The sequence below is a fragment of the Ochotona curzoniae genome, unplaced genomic scaffold (genome assembly GCF_017591425.1).
Source record: "Ochotona curzoniae isolate NIBS_2020 unplaced genomic scaffold, NIBS_Ocur_1.0 contig_4760, whole genome shotgun sequence".
NCBI classification, from domain to species: domain Eukaryota; kingdom Metazoa; phylum Chordata; class Mammalia; order Lagomorpha; family Ochotonidae; genus Ochotona; species Ochotona curzoniae.
Window position 1 is genome coordinate 67290 of NW_024466379.1, and position 23334 is coordinate 90623.

General features: G+C 41.4%; 2 protein-coding genes across 2 annotated transcripts in view; both read right to left on the reverse strand.

Moving 5' to 3' along the window:
- LOC121161258 (A disintegrin and metallopeptidase domain 3-like) overlaps positions 1 to 1278 on the reverse strand; it is a gene marked incomplete at its 3' end in the record, with an annotated part of 50660 nt that extends 49382 nt beyond the window's left edge. Inside the window, exons 1-2 of the mRNA XM_040987567.1 lie at positions 1148 to 1278; positions 549 to 631 (exon numbers count right to left, since the gene is read on the reverse strand). Coding sequence (XP_040843501.1) covers positions 549 to 631; positions 1148 to 1205 — 141 coding nt within the window. The remainder of the gene's footprint in view (positions 1 to 548; positions 632 to 1147) is intronic.
- Positions 1279 to 9364: 8086 nt separating this feature from the next.
- LOC121161257 (A disintegrin and metallopeptidase domain 3-like) overlaps positions 9365 to 23334 on the reverse strand; it is an 81073-nt gene continuing 67103 nt past the window's right edge. Inside the window, exons 17-21 of the mRNA XM_040987566.1 lie at positions 22314 to 22400; positions 20391 to 20505; positions 14254 to 14416; positions 12327 to 12377; positions 9365 to 9493 (exon numbers count right to left, since the gene is read on the reverse strand). Of these exons, the coding sequence (XP_040843500.1) occupies positions 9487 to 9493; positions 12327 to 12377; positions 14254 to 14416; positions 20391 to 20505; positions 22314 to 22400 (423 nt within the window). The 3' untranslated portion in view covers positions 9365 to 9486. The remainder of the gene's footprint in view (positions 9494 to 12326; positions 12378 to 14253; positions 14417 to 20390; positions 20506 to 22313; positions 22401 to 23334) is intronic.

Sequence of the window (23334 nt, forward strand, 5' to 3'; positions counted from 1 at the left end):
ATACATGGTCATTAAATGTGTATCTCGACATATTCACTTAATTTCAATTTGCTGGATTTAGAATACACAGTGCTTATTTACTTTATTCACAATATCTATGTTAGCTTCTTTGACAAGCTACACCCTTTCCTGCTTCATTCTGATTGAAAATGGCGCTACCATTTACGAAGCACACATGGACACATGAACATATGCTCTTTCGTAACGCTTTTTTAAAACTACAACTGAAGTTTATTTTAGCATGAGCTCATGAGCTCACTTACGTGAGAATGCATATGCAAATATACATGTCTTACAGAACACTGAGTTGTGAAATACTTAGGGTACTCTGTGTTCTAGAAATTTGGGGCATATTTTTCTGTGTTCATTAAAGCAGTCACATTGTGTTTGCAGTTACAGAGAAAAAAAGATTCAAACTTTGCTCTTCCTAAGACCAACTGCATAGCCCCATAACTTAGAATTTAAGCGAGATTTCATAGGGGATTTGTACAATTGATTACTACTGCACAGTTCAGTAAAATTAAAATACCACAAAATTTTAAATTTACATGTCTTTCTGAAACATGAGCACCGTTGGTGTTTGCTCCAATCTTCTCTGGCACTGTTAGGTGTAGAAATGTCATTTCAGAACCTGCAGTAAAGGAAAACCCATTAGCATCTCCCAGGTGGAAGTAACTTTCTCTTTCTTTGCTATTCCTCTCATTTCCTTTCCTTCTGTGAACACCCTAGCCCAAGCCTACACACACACACACACACACACACACACACACACACACACACACACACACACACACATCGTCTGATTGCAGGCAAAGCCTCCCTAAAGAGAAAGAGAAATGACTCTTCCACTGTCCACAGAAATTTGGGGGCTTGTTGATCTCAATCCTAAATGGGGAAGAGTGTAGCTCCAACCCCAACCATATTCTCTCTTCTTTCCTATTCCCATACAATGCTCATTTGAGGGGTGGGGTCAGGAAAGGGAGGGGCATCTGACCTCTATGTAACCAACCACCAAACACAGCAAGAGCCCAGCCCCGGCTCTGAGGTCCTGGAAACTGGCTCTGACCAGACTCCCACACCTGTCCTGCGCTTGAGGAGCCGGGAGGCAGGAAGGCAGGGAACATTCTCTGCAAGTTTCTCCACTTACTTTGGGCCAAGGAAGTTGCAAGGCTCAGGCCTGCGAGGATGAACAAGAGATTCAGCATTGTGCGGCAAACTGGCAAGCGTACATTTCTGGCCGTTAGGAATGGAATCAGCTCGTGGACAGACCGCTGGCTCTCTGGGCTCGCGTGAAGTCTGTTAAGCAGAAAGCGTGGGGTTGCAGAGCAGAGCAAAAAGGAGGGTTCCACTGTTGTGCCCAGGCGATCTGCAGCTCTGGGGATGCCCGAGGCCAGCAGGTCCAAGCAGCACACAGCTCGGCTCTCTGCTATTGGAGAAGCATCCAGGAATTCCCTGCAGCTCACGGGCGCTTGAATTTGCGGAGTGCGATCCTCCACACTAAAGGCTTTCCAGAGTCACAGGACACATAAAGCCCACTGACTTTACAGGACACTTGTTTCCTTACGCCAGACATTTCCAGGACAATGGATGAATCGCAGGAACGAAAGCAAGAAAGAAAACAAACAGCGCAGAAGGTTAGCAGCCCCAGTTACCTGGTTTCATCATTTCTACTGCTGGCTTTCTGCTTCTGTATCTAGGTTTAGCAAACCAAAATCACCAAGGAGAAAAAGTTCCATCTACTATCAAAAATGCTATTTTTTACTTGTATCAATCCAAGAAGAAAGCCAAATATATAAAGTATGTAGATGTTTTATTTTGTCTGGGTTTGTCAATATAAAAAAATGAAGAATCTTTGCTACTCTAGATTGTGCTGCTCTAAACACAGGATTACAGAACACTTTCTCATATGCAGATTTCATTTCCTCTGGAAATATTTCCAGAAACAGGAGAGCTGGTTTATATGGCAGATAAATTTTCAGTTTTCTTAGCACTCTCCACACTGACTTCAACAATGGGTGCACTCGCCAACATTCCCACTGAGACGGAAGGAGGGTAGCTTTTTTCTCACAAACAGGCCAGCAGATGTGGAGTTCTGAATGTAGGCCGATCTCAATGCATGTAGGTGGATCCAAATGTGGTTATCATTTGTCTTTTTGATGGCTAGGGAGCCTAAGCGTTTTTTCATATGCTTATTAACCATTTGAATTTGTTCTTCTGAAAAATGCCTGTTCATTTCCTTTTCCCATTTCTTCACATGGTTATTTGTTGTGCTGTTAAGTTTCTGAAACTCGAAACAGACATGGAAACAACGTAGATGCTCATCCAAAGCAGTGATACAGCTACTCCGCGGAATATTACTTAGCCATTAAACAGATAAAATTCTACCACTGGCAACCAAATGGTCCTGTTAGAGTCTGGGCTAAAGCTCCCCCCGCCCGGACGTCAGGGTGCAAGCTAGTGAACCCCCAGAGAATGACAAAGAGTCTCGTTGGTGATGCAAACAGCAAACAGAGTTTATTGTGTCAGCATGCTGGGGCCAGACCGCACTTGGGGCACACACGCCAGCCAAGCAGGGTGGTCGGACCCCAAACAGCCCAAGACAAAAGAAACTTATTTAGGCCCTTTAGACTGGGAAATACATCAAAAGTAAGAACCTTGGGCATGTTCATTTTTATGGCGTTCAGGCACAGGCAGCCTGTTCTGTTCCCATACCCACTATCATCCCATTCTCACACCCTTATCTTCCTCCTGTTCCTGGGACCGGAGAAGAACTGCGTCCTTGACCCCCTGCACCTGGGTCCACAATGTTGCAAGGGTGCAAAGAACAGATTTATCGCTAAAGCGAAATCCTCCCAAAGTCATGGTGCCTCCTGGCCTGGCAAAGTAGCAGCTTCGTCGGCACAAGGGAATCTCACACTGCCCAACGAAAACATTCTGTTTTAGCATTCTAATATACTCTCATAGCATTTACCTATACTCCAACAGTAGAAATTATTTCAAATGTGCTAGTTGATGTAATTTTATTCTAAATGTAATTAGAATCCTTGAATATTATACCTAGAACAAGTATAATAAAACTCTGGTGCAGATTGACCAGAGAAGTACACAGTGCTGGGTTCCCGAAGTTTTCTTTTTGCTGCATAAATCCCATATTTAGAACCAAGAAAGCTGGATATCTAGAAATGCCAATGGACAGAGCCAAAATACTGAAAGAGTAGGAAAGATGCAATTTACCAAGCCCCAAACCGTTCAGACAAAAGCTGTTCTATTTCTCTACTTTAGCCAAAACCAAAGGAATAATAAATAAATAAAAAACTCGTCACCGCAACAACAACGCACCCCAGCAGAGACTGAAAGGGAGTCTGGGTTCCTACTTTGCAGTCTGTAGCCAGGCTCCCCGGTGACCTCTCCACGTGGTGTCAGAGGTTAAATGGCAAGGACTATTTTCAGTCTTTCTAAGTGATGACAACATTCCCTACACTGATGTCAGTGGGGAACATACGGAGAGGTTGGACTTCATGTCCACCTGGCAGCAGTAGAGTAACAACCGTTCTACTGCAATGTGTCCGAGCAGGCCTGCGGGGGAGGCAGACACCAGTCTCCACCCAGTGCTTGCAAACAGCACTACCGGCAAAACGTCAATGAAAACTGCCTAGGTAGTTGTCCTTCTACCTCTGAACTAACAAAGTGGTTCCCCTCCTTTAGCTGCGAGAGTAGACTCCGAAAAAGTAATGGGTACCACAGTACCCGGGGGGTTTATAATGCCTGAATGCCCAGGTTTCAAGCAGAAATAACTTACTGTTATCAACGGAAATCTGAATGATCATAAACCAGTGCTACTGCCGAGCTGACAGAACTGTTGAAATCACTCAATGAGAAGTTACAAGCAGCCATCATGAAAATGCCTTCACACACAATCATACCAGTGCTTGAAGAAAGTCAGCCTTGAAATTAGCCTTGTGACTATTCAGTTTCAAGAAATACAAGAGCTAATAAATATTTTAGAACCTTACAGTACCCAAAATATAAAATGTAATAAGTATGTTCTACACCAGAGTAGAAGAAAATTAAGAATTTGAAATATTGAGGTTAAAATAATACATTTCTCAATCTGAACAAAAGAATAAAAACTGAGTGGAAAAAAAGTACGTGGATAGAGATTAGACCATTGGGACTACAAAACAAACAAACAACTACAGCTTTTGTCAGTTGCTTCGAGGAAAGAAGATGTAAGCTGGTAGAACTAGAAAAATACTCCAAAAACATGAACTCCTCCCGACTATGTCCTCAGCACATCCGTGTGTGTGTGGTATGGTATGTGATGTGTGTGTGCGTGTGGTATGTATTGTGTGGTGCGTATGTGGCATTGTGGTGTGTGTAAGGTGTGTGTGGTGTGTATAGGGAGTGAGTATGTGGTGTGTGTAATGAGCATGTGTGCTGTGGTGTGTGGTATGGTGCTGTGTAGGGTGTGTGTGGTGTGTGTGGTGTGTGTAGGGCATGTGTGTGGGCTGTAGAGTGTGTGTCGTGTGTTGTGTGTGTGGCATGTATGGTGTGCATTTGGTGTGTGTAGAGTGTGTGTCTGTACATAGGATGTGTATAGGGTGTTTGTGGTGTGTGTAGGCTGTATGTGTGGTATGGTGTGTGGGGTGTGTGTAGTGTGTGCTGGTGGAATATTGTGTCTGTTCAGCAAGCAAGGACCAGCGCCTACTCTCAATCAACCTTTCCTAGTAAAGGAAGTGACGTATCTCACTTGTCCTAGCCCCTTAGTCAACAGTTTGAAATGCTGCCAGGAGAACTTGTTCCAACAAGGTTCCTGTTCGGCGGCTGTTTCTTTGTTGATGTGTTGATCATGCTCCTTACAGGGCTGCTTTCCTTTAGTCTTGCCTGGACAGACAAACATGAGTTTGTTTTGTTCCTTGCTGAATTACACCAATTTCTCTGCCCACCCGTTTAGGATTCTCCTGTTCTTCAATTATCGGTACATGTCTTGGTAAATTATAGAGCTCTCTGGTTGCCACCGTCCTAAAATGTATAACGGTCTGTGACATCTTGCTCTACTTCCCAACATGTAAATCGTGTTTAGGGTAGAACTGTTGGCAACTGTTCTGTGATTCGCAGAAACATACATGTCTTTTAGCTAAGCATTATGGGTACTATGCATCGTGTTCTTGTCTAGGCTCAACGTTTTCCTGAGACTCCGAGGGCTTACAACACTCAGGTAAAGTGTCATTGTGTAAGGACTAATGCTGTGGTATTCCAGGCTAATCTTATAACCTCACTTTTTCTGGGTTGCTAGGGTTTCTGCCAAGAAATATGCTATGCATCTCAATTTTTCCTTTGCTGAAACCTGGTAATTTTTTCTTACCATCTTAAACAGCCCTCCCTGTCCCTATATGTGACAATTTGACTACTCTATCCCTACATAAGTTATTTTTTTTTAAGTTATTTATTTTTATTGTTTTATTTATTTTAAAATTTTTATTACATGGGTGCATGGGCCCAAGGCTTTGGGCTGTCCTCGGATGCTTTTCTAGGCCACAAGCAGGGAGCTGGATGGGAAGCAGGGCTGTTGGCATTAGAACCAGTGCCATATGGGATCCTGGCACATGCGAGGCGAGGCCTTTGGCCACTAGGCTACTGTGCTGGACCCTACATGATTTGTTTTGTTTTCTTTTGTTTCTTTTCCTTTGTGGGGTCCTTTGAAGATCTAGGGGAGCTTCCAAAGATGATTTCATGTAGCATATTTTTATGGGATTTTTCTTTTTCTTTTCTGGTAGGAAGCCCTATAATGCAATAACTTATTTGATTATTCACATAGAGTTTCTTCATCCCCTTTCATTCCTTTCTCTTTTTTCTTCTTTAATCATGGTAGTAAAGTAGGATTTAATTCTGGAATATATTTTTGTAATTTTCATCTCCACAATTTTCAAGTGCCCATTTGGAAATGTTTTTAAGTGCCCTGGAATTCCATGGAGATGATTATCAAAGAAGATTTACAGGGGGGCTGGGGGAGTGGAGGAGGAGGGATAGGGGAGGTTGAAAGGGGAAATCCCCGAGTCTACAGAACTCTATCATGAAAAGTAAGAAAATAAACAAAGTCAAAGAATTTTTCCAGAATTCCCTACATGTCAAAAAGCGTTTTAACACAAAGTTTGTTAAATGCAGAAGAGCCTGCAAATGTTAAATCCATTTGCAGTCATGTGATGGTTAAAATGCATGTGTGCCTGCTAAGATAGTCTGCCTTCATATTTATTATCTTGAAAAACTGGAGTAGACATTCCCTTGAGTCACCAGCCTCTGTGCTAGATTCATTTACCGTGCACACAGCTTTCACATAGTCCGAGTTAAAATGCAGTTCTTTGTGCACAAGGATGTAGGTATGCTGTGCAAGGGTATGGGAGTGTTATCTCTGCATTGTAACTTACAATCATGATACAGGGCATTAGCATGACCTCAGTTCATTACAATACATGTTTAGATCCCTGTGTTACTGTCAGTGAGCTACTAGGTTAACTTGTGCTACAGAAATTCCGAGCGTTTTTCCTGAATATGGATTTTAAGTTGTTACATATTTTCCCATGTTACTTGAAAAATAAAACAGACATTTGCTTTACAAAACACACAATATTTCAAAAGGGAAATATGTGTGGATTGATCAGAGACATATAATCTAAATTTATCTGCAAAATATGTAAAATTATATATATTTTTAAATCTATAAAATCTATAAATATATAAAATAAAATATTAAAATATGTAGAATATGTAAAAATAATATATATAAATGTATGTAAAATTTACAAATTAAAATACCTCCAGTAAAGAAGGGGGGGAAAGGCATGTGTAAGTACCTGTGCTCCTGAAGCATGACCTTGGGGGATGCTTGCTCCAATCTTCTCTGGCACTGTTATGTGCAGAAATGGCTTTTCAGAACCTGCGGCAAAGGGAAACACACTAGCTTCATCCTGAGTTACAGCAGCAGCATCCTTGTCTTCTCATTTTGTCTCTCTCCATGAATGCACAAGACTGCACACACACACACACACACACACACACACACACACACACACACACACACACACAGAGTCTCATTCCAGGAAGAGGCTCCTGACAGGAAGCCCTGAACTAGGACAGTATGGGCTGAGGGGCTCCAGCCATAGCCACGCCCCCTTCATGCCGACCTCAGTAAGCATATCTACAAGGCTTGTGAAGGGCCAGGGAAATGAGACGCCTATTCCGGCCCCAGCAAGAGCGTCACACTCCTGCTCGGTGGTCTTGCAAGCTGGCCTATCCGTGTTCCCCACGCTGTCCTTGTGCAGCAGGGAGAGTGTGGCCCACACGGCAAGGTGATACAGCAACACACGGAGAATTCCCAGCAGGTTTCTCCACTTACTCAGAGCCATGGATGTCAGGAGACCAAGGCCCGAGAGGAGGAACAGGAAAGTCAGCATTGTGTGGAAACTGGCATGGGCACTTGGCATGGCAGACTGGCATGGGCCATTTGTATTGGAATGGCAATAGCTGGTGATGATTGAAGGGAAGGGCAAGATCAGGAAAAAGTGGGAACTGAGCAGAGCTGGAAGTTGGACTCAATTGCTAAACCTTAGCAGGCCATTGGTCTCTGGACTTGGGATGGGTAGGAAAGGAGGAGTAGGGAACTGACTGAACAGCAGAGGAGCTCAGGGGGCAGGCTCTCCTGCTGGCCCCAGCTCTGTGGATGCCTGAGACCAGCAGCTATAAGGACCTGCATTGCAGCCCCCTGCATGGGGGAAGCATCCAGGAGCCAGGGCTGTAGTGGATGTGCATTTGATTTTGCAAAACTGTGATCATGAATTGAATGCCTTCAGGTCTCCTGCAAAGGACATAAAGCATGTCATTTCCTCTAGGCCACCTGTTCAGGCAATCCGTACATCATAGCTTTCTGGCACAATGGAGAAACTACAAAAGTGAAGAAAAACAGAAAAATCAAACCAAGTGCACAAAGTTAAGCAGCCCTAATTACCTACTTTATCAATTTCTGCCGCTGGCTTTCTGCATTTATATCTCAGGTTAGAACGCACAAACAAAAGCCAATCATTCCATGATTGGAAAGGTTTATTTTTAATTATCTAAATCCAATAAGAAAGCTAAGCGAAAGTGCATACCTGTTGCTTATTTACCATTCACATTTATCATTTAACATCAGGCAAATAAATATCACAGTGAGGAAAACACCGTAAGTACATTCACAACAAATTTCTTTGGTTGTGTGAACTGTTTCTTAAATAGCTTCTTTGTGGGACTCAGAGAGAAGCCAGACATGAATTTCCCCCATCAACATAGTTCCCCAAGAAAAGAAAACAGACTCATATCAATAAAATTTTTCTTTCATCACATAATATACTGTGTGGTGCTTTAGTACACTCATTATCATAGCACTGTATCATCCTAAAGTAAAACTTGAATTTAATAATTTTGAATTTATCTTTTCAGCGAAACTGATCCATTCATCTGATTGGCCACCATCGCTACCATCCGTGTTGAGAATTCTTTCCATCTGGCAAAAGTCAATGTGTCCATTCGCACAGCAACGCCCCTGCATTGCTCTGCCTCCCTTCTCCCCAGATGCCTGGCGGGCACCATGTCCTCTGCCTCATCAGGGTACATCCTTCACACAAAGGGAACCCAGACTCTGTTTGATTTTTACTGATTCATTGATTTTTAATTTTTTTTCCTAGTTACTCACTTTTATTTCTCTTGGCCTATTTCCATGGCTCATTCTTAGAAATGAACCTTAGCAATGAGGTGCTCCCACCTCTGCCCCAGGAGTTTCTTGGCTTTTTGATGAAGACCCTGTAGGTCCTGGTCAGACTCCAGGTACAATGCTGTGAAGTGTGCCAAGGTGCAGCCGACTCAGCAAACAGGGGTTGGGGAGGGAGGATTGCAGCAAGCAAAGCCTACCCAGGGAAGCTCAGCTTCAGTGGGGGACTGATGTGTGGATTCCCCCAAAGGACCACAAGAACCTCATGGGATCTCAGTTTACACCAGGCCCAGGAAGTATTCCCCAGAGACAGGAAAGATGCCCTTGACCTAGAACACGCTTAGAGCAACCCCTGCAAGATGGAAGCAAAGGCAGGGGCCACCTGGAGCTCTGGAGCTACTCTCACTCAGTATTTCTTCCATTGCCCATTCCAAAGCCCGCGATGGAAGGATGGAGGACATGTGAGCTACTGGAGCAGTGCTGGGGAAGTCATTGTGGCCATGGGCCCGCAGCAAACAGTGGAGTGTTTTCTCTTGTGGTTGTAAGAGCTTCCAGGGCAAAAGCTGCTTCCTTCCCACTGAGGTTTATGACGAAAGAATCAACAGACATGAGATTACTCATTTTAAATCAAAGGGTTTATTTTCTTTGGTGTAAGCGGAAGCTGAAAGTCACATCTAAAGGAAAGACATACATGGTTTTTCATTCTTGAGTCAGAGCCTTCCTCCGGTCCTTCTTGATGTTATTGCTTAATGACTGTGGGGGAAACAGAAATGGAGAACTGCTCAAATTTCATAGTAAAGTTGTCTACCCTGGAACTAGAGGCGTAGTCGCTAATGAGCACAAACAACACTGGTGACCCTGAGCTTTGCACTTGTTTGCCATGACATCCGGGCAGAACTGTTTCTTTTTCATCAGTGATTTGCAATAGCCACATGAGAAGGAAACACTGAAACGTAGGCCTTTCCTTTACGAAGTCTTTAAGTACCTGAATAGAAGAGCATGCCTTATATAACAGGGGAAAAGAATGATGTCAATAACGAAACAGGAGCGAGTTGCTAATATGTCTCTAGTATTTGTTCTACTATTTGTCGCGGTATGTCGAGGCAGCACACCTCCACAAACGTTCTACACATTTCTAACAAGTGTCTCACACGGGAAGTTTTGAATCCAAACTCATTCGTCATTCTCCTCCCGACACCAACCTGAGGCTTACCCAACTGCATAATGTGCTTTTGGCAAAACGTGCCACCGTCCATTTTGCCAGATACAGCTGTCCCTGTTATTTTAGCACAAGTACATCTGTCCGGTCAGAACACTGATTCCACTGCCCTTGTTTTCCTAAAACTTGTCTGGGGTTCTCTTACCTGCCCCCCGACAGCTTCTCTGCGGCTGCAGTCACCCCTCAGTCATGGCTATCCACAAGCTTCTCATTTATTTCTCCAATCTTTTCTCCTGACTCAACCCACTTCCCCTGACCTTATTCCAGGGAAATTTGTAAGATGCGCAGCGTATCATGACAAAGCTCCCTCATAGCGCCTCAGGAAGGCTCGAATGACATTCCTCCTCGCCTAGAATACTGCACCCATTCCTCCACTTCTACAGTGTTACCACTGTGTTTTAAAAGAGAAACACACACACACACACACACACACACACACACACACAAAACAACAACTGCTTCCTTATTAACATGCCGGTCAACCACTTCAGTCTTACTCTTCCACGACTCCTTTCATTCACTCATGGGAAAGTGTCAGAAGCTCTCTGAGGCCTCCAAGATGCAGCCTGAGCATCCTTTTCCAACTCTCTCAAAGCCCTCTTGCTAACTTTGCTTCAGATAAACCAGGATTCAGTGGTGTTCATCACACATTTGTGGATTGATTTTTTTTTTTTTGACCCAGAAATACGCATGGGTCATTCTGCTAGTGTTTTGCCTTTGTAAGATGAATTTCCTTAGAATGTTCTATTTTTAATTTTGAAACACCCTAGACATCTGGATTAAACACTTCCACAAAGGGAACTGTGGCATATTTTTAAAAATACTGATTTATTGATTTCCCTGAAAAACTGAATTGCAGAGAGCAAGATAAAAAAAAAAATCTTTCATTCTCTAGTTCACCCCTTATATGGTCACAAGTGTTTCAGCTAGACCAGGATGAGCAAAGAGCCTAGAACTCCATCGGGGTCTCACATGTGGTGCAGCAACACTCCCAGGCATATTAACAAGGAACTCAATCACAAATGGAGCAGCTGAGACTTGAACCAGTGTCCATAGGGAGGTCAGCATTGCAGGGAGCAATGTAACTTGCTGAACTCAAACACTGGCCATTTAAAGGGTCGTGCAATTTTGGATGGGATGTTTGAAATTCAAAGTAAGGAACCATGGGGCCTGGTTTTGCTCTTTCCTGCCCCCCCCCCACACTCGGTGACACAGGAGGAAACATTGATTGACTTCGCTGTCAGTGAGTGTCAGCTATGCGGCATTGGAAAATAAGCAGTTGGAAAAACTCCTGATCATGTACTCTTATTTCAAAGTTATGGTTTTTCCAAGACCTTGCAGTGACACAGGAAAACTGTCAAAATATCAGTATTTTACATAGACAATAATGTAGTGGTTAAAGTCCTCACTTTGTGCCTGCCGGGATCCCATATGGTCGCCGGTTCTAATCCCAGCGTCCCCGCTTCCCATCCAGCTCCCTGCTTGTGGCCTGGGAAAGCACTTGAGGACGGCCCAAAGCCTTGGGATCCTGCACCTACGTGGGAGACCCAGGAGAGCTTCCTGGCTCCTGGCTTTGGATCGGCTCAGCTCCAGCCATTGCGGCCACTTGAGGTGTGAACCATCGGACAGAAGACCTTCCCCTCTGTCTCTCCTCCTCTCTGTATATCTACCTTTCCAATAAAAATAAAAAAACTTTAAAATAAAACTTTACATATATAAAATAGAACTCCAAAGATACATATGGATTCTTTTTCTCTTCATTCCATTGTAAAGAAAGGGTGCATTTAGAATTGCCCTGTGACCCTCTAGGTTCTCAGGTCATTTGAACCCCACGGATCACTCAGTTTTATTATTAGGCTATATGTGTTCAAAGTGTTCTTAGACTCCGGTTGCCTTCTACTCCAGTCCCAAACCTTACAAGAATACTTAGTATGTGAGAAGTTACTTAATTATGCATGACCGTTGGCTTACTTCCTAAACTAGGATAACAACACAAAGAAATTTAAATGTTGGGACATACTATACATGAAGTTTACTTATAAGAAACAACAAAAGAAGTCAAGTATATGAATTTTTGACAATGCCTCATGATAATGTTTGAAATCTCCCCTAACTTAATTCTTATATAAAATGTTCAGTTAATGAATCTCAGGTTAATTGGCATTCAATATGCAAAAAAAAAAAAATCATAAGAAATCCAAACCTGAAGCTTTATCTTACTGTTTGCTTTGTTATCTGAGAATAACATGTAACAGCTTGGGATGATTAATTATGCAAATACTAATTTTCTGATACCAGGTGTAGCTGCAAATCTAAAAGGACTCTTTGTGTTGCGTGTCTTGTTAGTAATTTTAAGCTTTCATTTACCTTTCACTCCATGACTCACTGCTGCTGATAATACTTTCCTTGGATACAGACCTGAAAACACAGAGTATCTGTTAGGATTAGAAGTCACAGCAGTGGAGAGCTATATCAAGAAAAGTAAAGCAAATTAATTAAATAAGGATTTTTAAATGTGTGCTAATTAATCTATTATTATGTATGAATATTTGCTTTTCGTATATCCTAATGCTTGGCTTTTTCTTATTTTTCCCTGAATTATACAGATGGAAATCTTTATTTCAAGTTATGCAGTCCTAGCCAGCAGCTAGCCCTCCTTCTCACTGACAAGAAAAAAAATGGTAAAATAAATACCATTATATCTTACATAGTGATGCCTAAATGTCAAAGAAGATACCATCTAGGAATATCTTTTCATTCTAAAATTACCATCAATCTAACTACAATATTTATGTGAAAGAACTATGAACATAAATAACTTGTGCTAACATCCACTGTTGCTAATGAGATCTTTAAGGGTGCACTAAACCTCCAGGCTGACATAGTTATTTTCCGTGGTGTGTACACCACCTACGTGCCTGCTTTGGAACACTGCTGTTCATCATAGTGGTGTGTAGAGAGCCCGCATGCCCGCTTTGGAACACTACAGTTCACAGTCATTGTGGGCAGGGAGGATCACAGCATCCTCGTCCCTAGTTCACGGCTATAACTCAGGACCACACATGATAAGAACGGGTTTGAACTCCTGACTTGGACTTGTAAACCCATGCAGAACTCTGTCTGAGGTTAGGTGCCCTCACGTAGCTGTATGCTTCTGTCTAGAGAGAATGGACTGACAGACATCGGGACACTGGCTGCGAGCAGATTATCAGTATTTTCTTTACAAGCTGATGTAGAAATGGTTGCAATAGATGTGCCAGAGCAATTTTAAGCAGGCCAGTCATTGTGGAGAGAATGAAAGGTGATCAAGAGAAGGATCCAGTTTCTGACCAACAGTTCATGACCTCCACTTGCTTCAGCCCTGGAACCCTGACATCAGTCATGGCCCCTGTGACACTTAGGCCTGTGGTGACCTCCTTTTGTCGTTGGTAGCTAACGAGTCCTTCCCACGAGAATTTTCCGAGTGTCTGAATTACTTTTAGCATCTACTGCTGTTCTCCAAGATGGGCTCTTCAGTGAGAGCACCCGGAAGACTTCTGCCAGTTCTCCTTTCATGAAGCCAACTGACACTAATTTGATTATGCAAATATCATTATAAAGAGTCCAGTTGTTGCCCTGAATTTCAACATATTATCAGATGCTTTAATATCTTAATGTTATAAATGGAGTCATTGATGAACATTTTAACCATGGTTTTGTGTCCACCAGCACTCCTGAAAAATAGCCGTTTACATGTTGCACCACATGAAACCCATTTATCTTTCCTTTATCTATGTTCTTACTTCCTTAAACATTCACTTAAACATGCATTCCTTAAACATTAAATCAGGTTTGACATTGCTGTTATGTGAAATTAAAAAACCTGTGCAATACCTTAATTACTTTTTATAGACATATGAACAGTATGGTCTCCCTTATTCTGTGCCGGCTCCAGTTTGTCTAGCCGCCCACATGTCCTAGTCCCAGCCTTTCTTCCCTGCCTGTGTCTGTCACCTGCTGAGCACGTGGAATGGCAGGGCCGGCACCGTGGGGCTGCCTGGGAAGTGAGCAGAGCCTCCTGAACGTTTTAGTCAGCTCGGCTTTTCCTGGAGAGGCTGCCAAGATGTCACGAGCAGCTGCAGTGGCTCCTGGGAACGGGACGTGTTCCTGAGGGCCTGGACTCTGAGACTTCCTTATTCAGAAGTTATGAACGCTATTCCTATTCTTTGAGAAACCCTATCTGCAACATTTGAATTTGATACAAATGTTTCCCATAATGCATTTTAAAACTAAACGTAAAAATGTGTTTACCTACCCTCCACTTAAAAGTTCATCTCTGTGCCAAAAGTTCTTCAATGTATTCCACTTTAGAGCAATGACAGCAATGATAGCAAAGAGTGGTACATAAATGTATAAACTGATCAAAAGGCCTTTTGTTGGTGCAGAACGTTGGCTTTTAAAGTACAAGAAAGTATTTCCTGAAAACATGAATATAAATGTGAACTTTAAAAAGATTATATCCAAAGTACATAAATAATTTTAATTATGCAAATTTGGAATTTAAATATCACACAGATGAAGATTAAATTTGAAGTTAAAGGTGTTTTCTAGCCTTCTATGGTAATAGCCCAAAGTGAATTCTGCATTTTTGTCATTCCAGTACACTTGTTCCAATATCATTAACAATATTTTCTTGCCAACAATATATAACATATATCACAGAAAATCATCTGTAATTTCAAAAATTTGAAAAACTTGCACTAGGCAATGACTTCTTGGATAAGACTCCAAAAAAAGAAAGTCAATAAGGCAAAATTGAATAATAGGATTATTTCAAACTATGAAATATCCGCACAGCAAAAGTCACAAAGAATGGCAGATAGATGTAAGAAGGAGAGAAAATATTTGCAAATTATGCTTCTGACAAAGGAAAAATATGCAAAATGTGTCTAAGAAACAAGAAAACACAGAACCACAAAAGAAGCAACCTACTTATAAGGGCAGAGGTTATGAATATATAGAAGAGAGACTAACGGGCAGCAGAGGAAAAGGCTCAGCATAGTTAGCCTTGGGAGAATGGCAAATCAAACTACAATGAGGTATCTTCTCACTCTGTTTCAAGAGGATGTTCACAAAGTTGAAGAATAATAAATGATAGCATGTGGCGCCCTAATACACTGCTGTTAGGGATACAAATAAAACCACAACCAGGCGAAGCAGGATGGAGAGTCCTTAGAAAACCTAAACATGGCACTACCACAGTATCCAGCCATCTCACTTCCAGGAATATTTCTCAAATAAATCAAGTCTAGAAAATATTCCCAAAGCTTTGGTAACACATGTATAACACAATTAAATAATTAATGGATAACTTATTTAGAAACTGTGCTGCAAAAGTCAGAACCCATGAAATCAGAAGCTTAACCTTGGTTTTGGACTTGCGGAAAATAAGTCAAATTGCTCTATGTGTATTGGAGGTCCCAAGACTGAATCCTGGTTCTGCCACTGAATTGTTTCCCACACGTGTCTGCCCTGGCAGGCAGCTGGGGATGTTCAAAATGTTTGCCCTTTGGTCTCCAATACCAGAGTCTTGGGTGAAGTCTGGGCTCCGAGCTTTGGCCAGGTGCAGCTGTGGGTGTTGTGTGCATTTAATTGGTGAGCCAGTGAGGAAAGCAGACTCACTCTCAGTCTTTTACTCGCTTTCTGTCTCAACTTTTAAATAAATAGGATGTAAATAAAAGCTTTTAATGTATCCTGAGATTTCCCAACCTCTTGTTAAAAACTAGCTCAAGATATATTATAAGCATTTATGTTTTTAATATGAAAGTGTATATTATATGACAACTGCACAAAAATCTTCAGCCCCTTTGAGTAACAGAGTTTCCTTAATTTACAGTAAAGACACTACTTAAAAAGGGAAAAGTTGGGATTCTTCAAAAATTAAAGTTTCAAAAAGGTCTTGGTATGAGAAAAAAACTGGTTCATGAAATCATAAAAGCACATAATGAAAAGAAGAAAAATTTAGTGAGTCCTTGGAGTTATGAATGAAGGAAAAGATAATTCATAAATTGCAGAAGACTAACAGTTTTAGTCACTAAATGATTGATCATAAAGTTATGCATCACAACTGAGAAGAATGTTGCTAAGATTTCAATTGGGATTGCATTGCCCCTAGATTCCTTTTGGCAATCTGCACATTTTGATGACGCTGATTTTGCCAATTCACGGGCAGGATAAATATCTCTGTCTTTCGATGGTTTCTTCTATTTCTTTCTTTAAAGTTTTCAATTTTTCACCTTAGAGGTCTTTCACATCTTAGGTTAGGCTTATTCCAGGACATTTAAGGTTCTTCTCTGCTGTTTTGAATGGTATTGTTCTGACAAATTCTTTCTCAGCCATAGAGTTGTTTCTGTGTATTAAGTCCATCAGTTTATGTTCATTGGTTTTGTACTCTGCTACTATAAGTTTCAGTAGTTTCTTTGTTGAGTAGTTTGGCTCTCCTATGTCTAGAATCATGTTGGCTGTGAACAGAGACAATGCAATTTCCTTGCCAATTTGAGCTGATTTATTTATGTATGTACTTATTTATTTTCTGCTTCTCTGACTTCCAGGACTATGTTGAAGCAGTGTGAAAGTGGACTTCCTTGTCTAGTTTGAGATCTTAATGGGAAAGCGTGCAGCCTTTCCCCTTCCAGCTTGATGCTGGCATTGGGTTTTTCTATATTGCTCTGGTTGCATCATAGAATGTTCCTTCTAAGCTTCTCTTGAGTGTGATAGGCCCTGGGTCTCAGAACACACAGAGAATGAACTACACAAATGTGTGGCTCATGGGGTGGCAACAGTGAAGGTTGTAGCCGCTGTGGGAAACCTTGAGCATCAATCACCTGGTGAAGAAGTTAACCAGTGATTTCCCCAACAGCCACGATTATTAGGATTCCAGTGCTGACACAGGAGATCCACCATGTGCAACCTAGGTGTCACCCCTGACTCTCAACCCACACTGTGTGCACAGACCACATTCTGCTGCCCACACTTAGTACACGCCTGCACATATCTGCTAAAGGAGCTGTCGTTCCACCAAACAACAAAGTGTAAAGTTTAAACACTACCCGAGGAATAGAACAGACATTGGTTGAAATGGCTAAAAAATAAACAAAGACAAAAAAGAAACATGAGTCAGGGAGACAGTATGAATCCTCCAAAGGAATACAACACTCAAAAAGTAGAATCTGAAGTTGAAAAGCTTGCTAAAAATGCCTGAAAATGAATTGAAACACATGATCATATTGCTGAAAACAAATGAGAAGCAAATACAGGAATTAAGGAAGCATTAAGTACATGACATAGAAAAGTTTTCTGACTAGATTAAGATTTTGCAGGGAAAGTGAACTAAAATATTAGAACTGAAGAACTCAGTGTGCCAAATGCAAACACCTTGGAAAAGCCTTAGCAGCAGAAAAAAAGAATCACTAAGCTAGAACATAAATCTTTGGAAAATGTGTCACACAAATATCAAGAAGTGAGATTAAACAAAAATAATGTCCCCAAACGATGGCATAGCATTAAATGACCTAACATACACATTTAAGAAGTATTTGAGAATATGGGAAGACTGAAAACATTCTGTGAAATGACAACTGAAAATTTCCCCAATATGGAGAAGGAGAGGTGCAACCAATCTAAGGAAATAACATTGCCGTTCAGGACACCCATAAACGGCAGAACAGACTTACGACTGTTTTTGAAGGATTATATTATCGTAATAAAACAGGGCAAATCAGTAGGGGAGAGGCTGGGGAATCCCGAAGCCTTTAGAACTATATAATAAAATAATTAATTATGGGCCCGGCACGGTGGCCTAGTCGCTAAAGCCTTGAAAGAGCTAGCCCTGAAAGCGCCAGGATCCCATGTGGGCGCCGGTTCTAATCCTGGCTGCTCCACTTCCCATCCAGCTCCCTGCTTGTGGCCTGGGAAAGCTGCCTTCTGGCTTCCTACCTTTCCAAACTCAACCATTCTGGTCTTTGGGGAGTGATCCAGCAGACAGAAAATTGCTATCTCTGCCTCTCCCACTCTCTTTAAACTCTGCCTTAAAAAATAAATAAATAGGGCCCGGCGCGGTGGCGCAAGTGGTTAAAGGTCCTCGCCTTGCACGCCCACCAGGATCCCATATGGGCGCCGGTTCTAATCCCGGCAGCCCCGCTTCCCTTCCAGCTCCCTGCTTGTGGCCTGGGAAAGCAGTCGAGGACGGCCCAAAGCTTTGGGAACCTGCACCCGCGTGGGAGACCCGGAAGAGGCTCCTGGCTTCAGATTGGCATAGTATCGACCCGTTGTGCTCACTTGGGGAGTGAGTCATCGGGCGGAGGATCTTCCTCTCTGTCTCTCCTCTCTGTATATCCGCCTTTCCAATGAAAAAATAATAAAAATAAATCTTTAAAAATAAATAAATAAATAAGCAAAACATTAATGAAAAAGCACTTGAAATAGTTTAATACTCTTAGGTTTTTTTTAGAATTTTAAAAACTTATTCTTATTGCAAAGTCAGATATACAGAGAGGAGGAGAGACAAAGAGGAAGATCTTCCATCCAATGATTCACTCCCCAAGTGAGCGCAACGGTCGATGCTGTGCTAATCCAAAGCCAGGAACCTCCTCCAGTTCTCCTAGGCGGGTGCAGGGTCCCAAAGCTTTGGGCCGTCCTCCACTGCTTTCCCAGGCCACAAGCAGGGAGCTGGATGGGAAGTGGAGCTGTCAGGATTAGAACCGGCACCCATATGGGATCCTGGCGCATTCAAGGAGAAGACTTTAGCCGCTAGGCCACGCCGCCGAGTCCCACCATGATCCATTCTTTATGCAGTAGCATTCTGTCCCGTCTCCACGTGTTTTGTTATTTTCTAAGGTTCCTTGAGTTGTTTATTTCCAAATTCATTCCAAGGTCATCAAAAAACATCCTTTATGGTATGATTTCAATTATTGGTTTTATTTTACTGAGGCCTGTTTTGTGGCACAGTACATGATCTCTCCTAAAGTAGGATCATGGGTTAATGAGAATATGTTTTTGTTGCTTTTTCTACAGTAAGATCCTTTGCTAAATACTCAGATTATAAATTGTGTGGGCAGGGAAAAACAGTCTAACAAAATGTTGTTAGCTCCTTTACACCAAACTGTTCTTTTATTTACTCATTTACACAATTATTTAGATACAGAATTGCTTTGGCACATTTCATTTAAAATATTATCTCAAGTGTACCGAGTTTAGCACAAATAAATGTACTCGGTTCATTTACATATTTACTAAACTCATTTTGAAGTGTGTTGCCACACACTGCCCATCTGGCGATGGCTATGGAAGATTGAGACTTTATTTTCTTCCAATAGTAAAATCAGTTTTAAATAAAGGACTCGGGCCCGGCGCTGTGGCCTAGTGGCTAAAGTCCTTGCCTTGAATGCACCGAGATCCCATATGGGTGCCGGTTCTAATCCCTGTGGCTCCACTTCCCATCCAGCTCCCTGCTTGTGGCCTGGGAAAGCACTTGAGGACGGCCCAAAGCCCTGGGACCCTGCGCCCCTGTGGGAGACCCGGAAGAAGTTCCTGGCTCCTGGCTCTGGATCGGCATAGCATCGGCCGTTGCGGTCATTTGGGGAGTGAATCATCGGACGGAAGATCTTCCTCTCTGTCTCTCCTCCTCTCTGTACATCTGACTTTGTAATAGAAATAAAATAAATAAATGTTAAATATGGGACTCAGCATGCCTCAACAGGTAACATCTTTCAGACATGCAGACTGATTAAACTTTATTCTTTGGCACTTTATATTGGGTAAGGGTTAATCATGTCAGTTCATACATGATTAACAAAATACATCTGGATCAGAGAAAACCTCAGAGATCCAGCTTTGATTCCACGAGGATGAGGTAAAGATTCTTAAAGGGTGAGGAGACGCAGCAACAGAGGAAGGAGTGGGGAGTTAATCAGTCGTGACTCAGTGTCATTTGCCTTAAGTCAAGTGATTCTCATTTTTATTTAAATGTCCCGGAAATAGTGATGGTACCTATTTTTTCTTTCATTTTGTGTAATTCCATTTTTCCAACCAATGGAAAAAAAGTGGCAGATTTTTCTACAAACTACTGCTATCTGTGTGAAAATTTGATAGTGGCAAGAGAAACAATTTGAAAATCCCAGGGAAAAGAAAGAAGGCATCCTCTAAAAATTCATGTCCATGCAGCATAAAAAAAAAATGTATACAGAATTTTCAATGACATTGTGATATACAACAGCAATGAATAATATAGCCAGAACTATATTTAAATTTAAATCATAAGATTTTGTGGCGTAAGTTTCACTTGCTTATTTGCACTAGGTCACATGCTTAGTAGCTGCATCAGACAGCAAAAAAATGTGGGCCATATTCACGAGAGCACAAGGACTGTCGACACATGTTTGTCTGCAAACTCACTTGTAGGGAGCCAAAACCCGTCATCAATGCTGCCCCCCGGTGAATCCGGCATGGGGTCACAGGCAGGCGGAGAATATCCAGCATCACATTGGCAATTAAGACGCTCATTGCAAACCTAAAAGAGAACCCACTCAGTAACGTTTAGACATCCAACATAAAATTGAATGCACAAGTACTGTTTCACTATGTAAATTATGGAACTATTTAAAAAGCATTAAAAACAATTTTTAACTTATTGTAAAAGATATTCTTCAGATCAAAGGTAATATAACAGATGTGAAGGTAGAATTCTTGGATACAGTAATTTTCCTATCTCTTGCACTTTTAAATATTAATGAGCGGTATTTCCCAGATAATGGAAAGGGCTGATGTTTTCCAGGCACAGAGATGACAAAACCACAAAGACTATGACAGTTCAAATTTGTTGTGAATGGTGCTTGATGATGGAGTTTTGACAATGGACAGTGGTTTCATTTTGTGCTGCTGACATGGGTTGGGACCCCCGCATCCCACAGCAGTGTGGTGGGTGTCCACAGCTGGCTCCAGCTTTCATTCCAACTTCCTGCTGATGACAACCTTGGGAGATAGTGACGATGGCTTCTGCAGTTGAGTTCTAGTCATCAGTGTAGGAACCTGGATTGCATTTCCAAGATGCCCAGCACTGGTTTTTGTGGGGCGTTGAGGAATGACCTGCAGTACGGGAGCTTTCTTGTTTATTTTTTATTCTGCTCTCTGTCTTTTCTCTGCTTCTCAAATAAACAACTAAAATTCAAAAAAAGCAACACAAATGTAGCATGATGATAGTCGATTGTTATGATAAATGAGGAATGAAAAAAAGAGTGAATTTTTGTTAATCAGACACTAACACATAAAATTCACATGGAAAGTTAGAATAAAAGTGATGAGAAACAGAACAGGGTCTAGAAATAAATTCACAAAAAAAGCTAAAAGGGCAAGAAAAGAAACAAAGCCAAACAAACCAAAAACAGAACAAAAAGTTGTATGTGGGACAATGTCAAGGAAAGGAAAGTGCACTGGCCATTTGTTCCTTATTTCCCTACGGGAAGCATGAACCGTGCCTCTATCAAAAGTCCCTCAACAAAGTTAAAGCCATACACATACTTCAAAAATACTTGGGGAATTTACAACATTCCCATAACCCAGGAAATGGCTTTATGATAGATAACAAAGAGAAAGTCAGGTGGTAAATATGAGTCTACATATTTCAGAATCCTATCACAAGTGACTAAGTAAATGAATTGATAGTGGGTTGAGAAAGCTAGAAGAGGTGCAAGAGATTGAAAATTTAATCTGACCACAATATGAGGAAACTGGCATTTTCTTCTCTGACTGGTTCAAGTAAAAGTTAAAACATTTCCGAAAGACAGTATACCATCTAAGACATCTGAAATGGCACATGTATTAGCTCCAATATATTTTTGTTACTCATAAATTAGGGTATCAGATAAATACATGAAGATATCTGTATAGTATTGTCTTGTTGTACTGTTATTGCCAATAATCAAGATAAAAAATAACAGTGTTTCAAAGGGCATCAGTAGACGACTTTCTAATGTAGCATAGAAGGTCCATGCATGGAAAAAGATGAAGCAGATCTGAAATGGCAGGTAACTCGCCATCTAGAATTATTATATCATATGCGTGGTGTGGATATATTATTTAAGTAAACAGTCGAGCATAACTTAAAAAGTTAACATAATAAATTGCTTTGCATGATGTTTGTACACATAATCTGGTGCGTGCATAAATGATATGCAGATGTGAGAAATAATGTCACCTACAGTTTTTATTTAACTGTGATTTTTAAAAAACAAAATCCAGGTTAAATATTTCTGAAACTTATCCAGGACAACGTTTCTGGGTTAAAATTCCTGCTGTAGAAGGAGAGCAGTTGTTACCTACCCCATGCCCTTGACACTTTACTTTTGAATCACAGTTGGGCTTTTCTTCATAAGTGCTGATCAAAATACATCTTCCATTTTGACATACCTGTGAAGCATGACAAAGATAAGCAAATCAAGAACAGCAAAGCGTTAAAGTCGATCATTGAAAAAGCATAATTTAATTAAGAACTATGTGCAGGGCTGAATTTGGAATTCTTACTAATCACTCATTCTAAAAAACTGGCCTTGGAGCTAACAGCAGCAGCAGCAGTGTGGCTGTGATTGTATGAGACACTAGACTCTGAAGAAGAGCTGATCTGGTGGTTTTCTCCAGGGAGCAGAGGCATACATTCAATGCCATGAACCAGTGTAAGGACTAAGGCAGTCGACAAACGATCGGGAATGACTAGGATATAAACCAGCAGTATGCAGTTTATAATGTAACTGCACAGAACCCGAGGAGATATTTCTAACCTTATTCTGTATCTACTGGCAACAAAACATGGGCATTAAAACTCATCTGCATTATTGTCAGGTAGTTTTTAATTGAAGAACTGATCTATTCCTACATCAGAAAAATTATTGCTGCATGTGGTTGTTTAATTTCCTGCTTCTTTCCTGAAAATCCCCCTCATCTTTGGTATAATTCTGGGACCTTCAGCGTGTGATTGAGTTACTCCAGACATCACTTCACCTATTTCTGAACTTGCCATGATAACAAAGCCTACATCACAGGTTAAGAGAATGGAAAAAAAGCAACACTTGGCGATAGTTCCTGAAGTGCAATCGACAATTCTATCAATGAATTAGAATGCTATCTTGATTTATAATTTACACTCTATATTGCATGCTGACATCTCTCCATCCAGATTTTAACTTGAATTCCTTTCAGGTATTTTCCAACAAGATGTGTTGGCATTCCTCTAAGTATCTGATGGAATAGTGGATATACGACATATGGATTTGGTTGAAAAGATCAACCCAGGGAATGGAGAGGCAGCAGCCTTGTAAGATGCTCCCTGAATTGTCTTTCACAGATG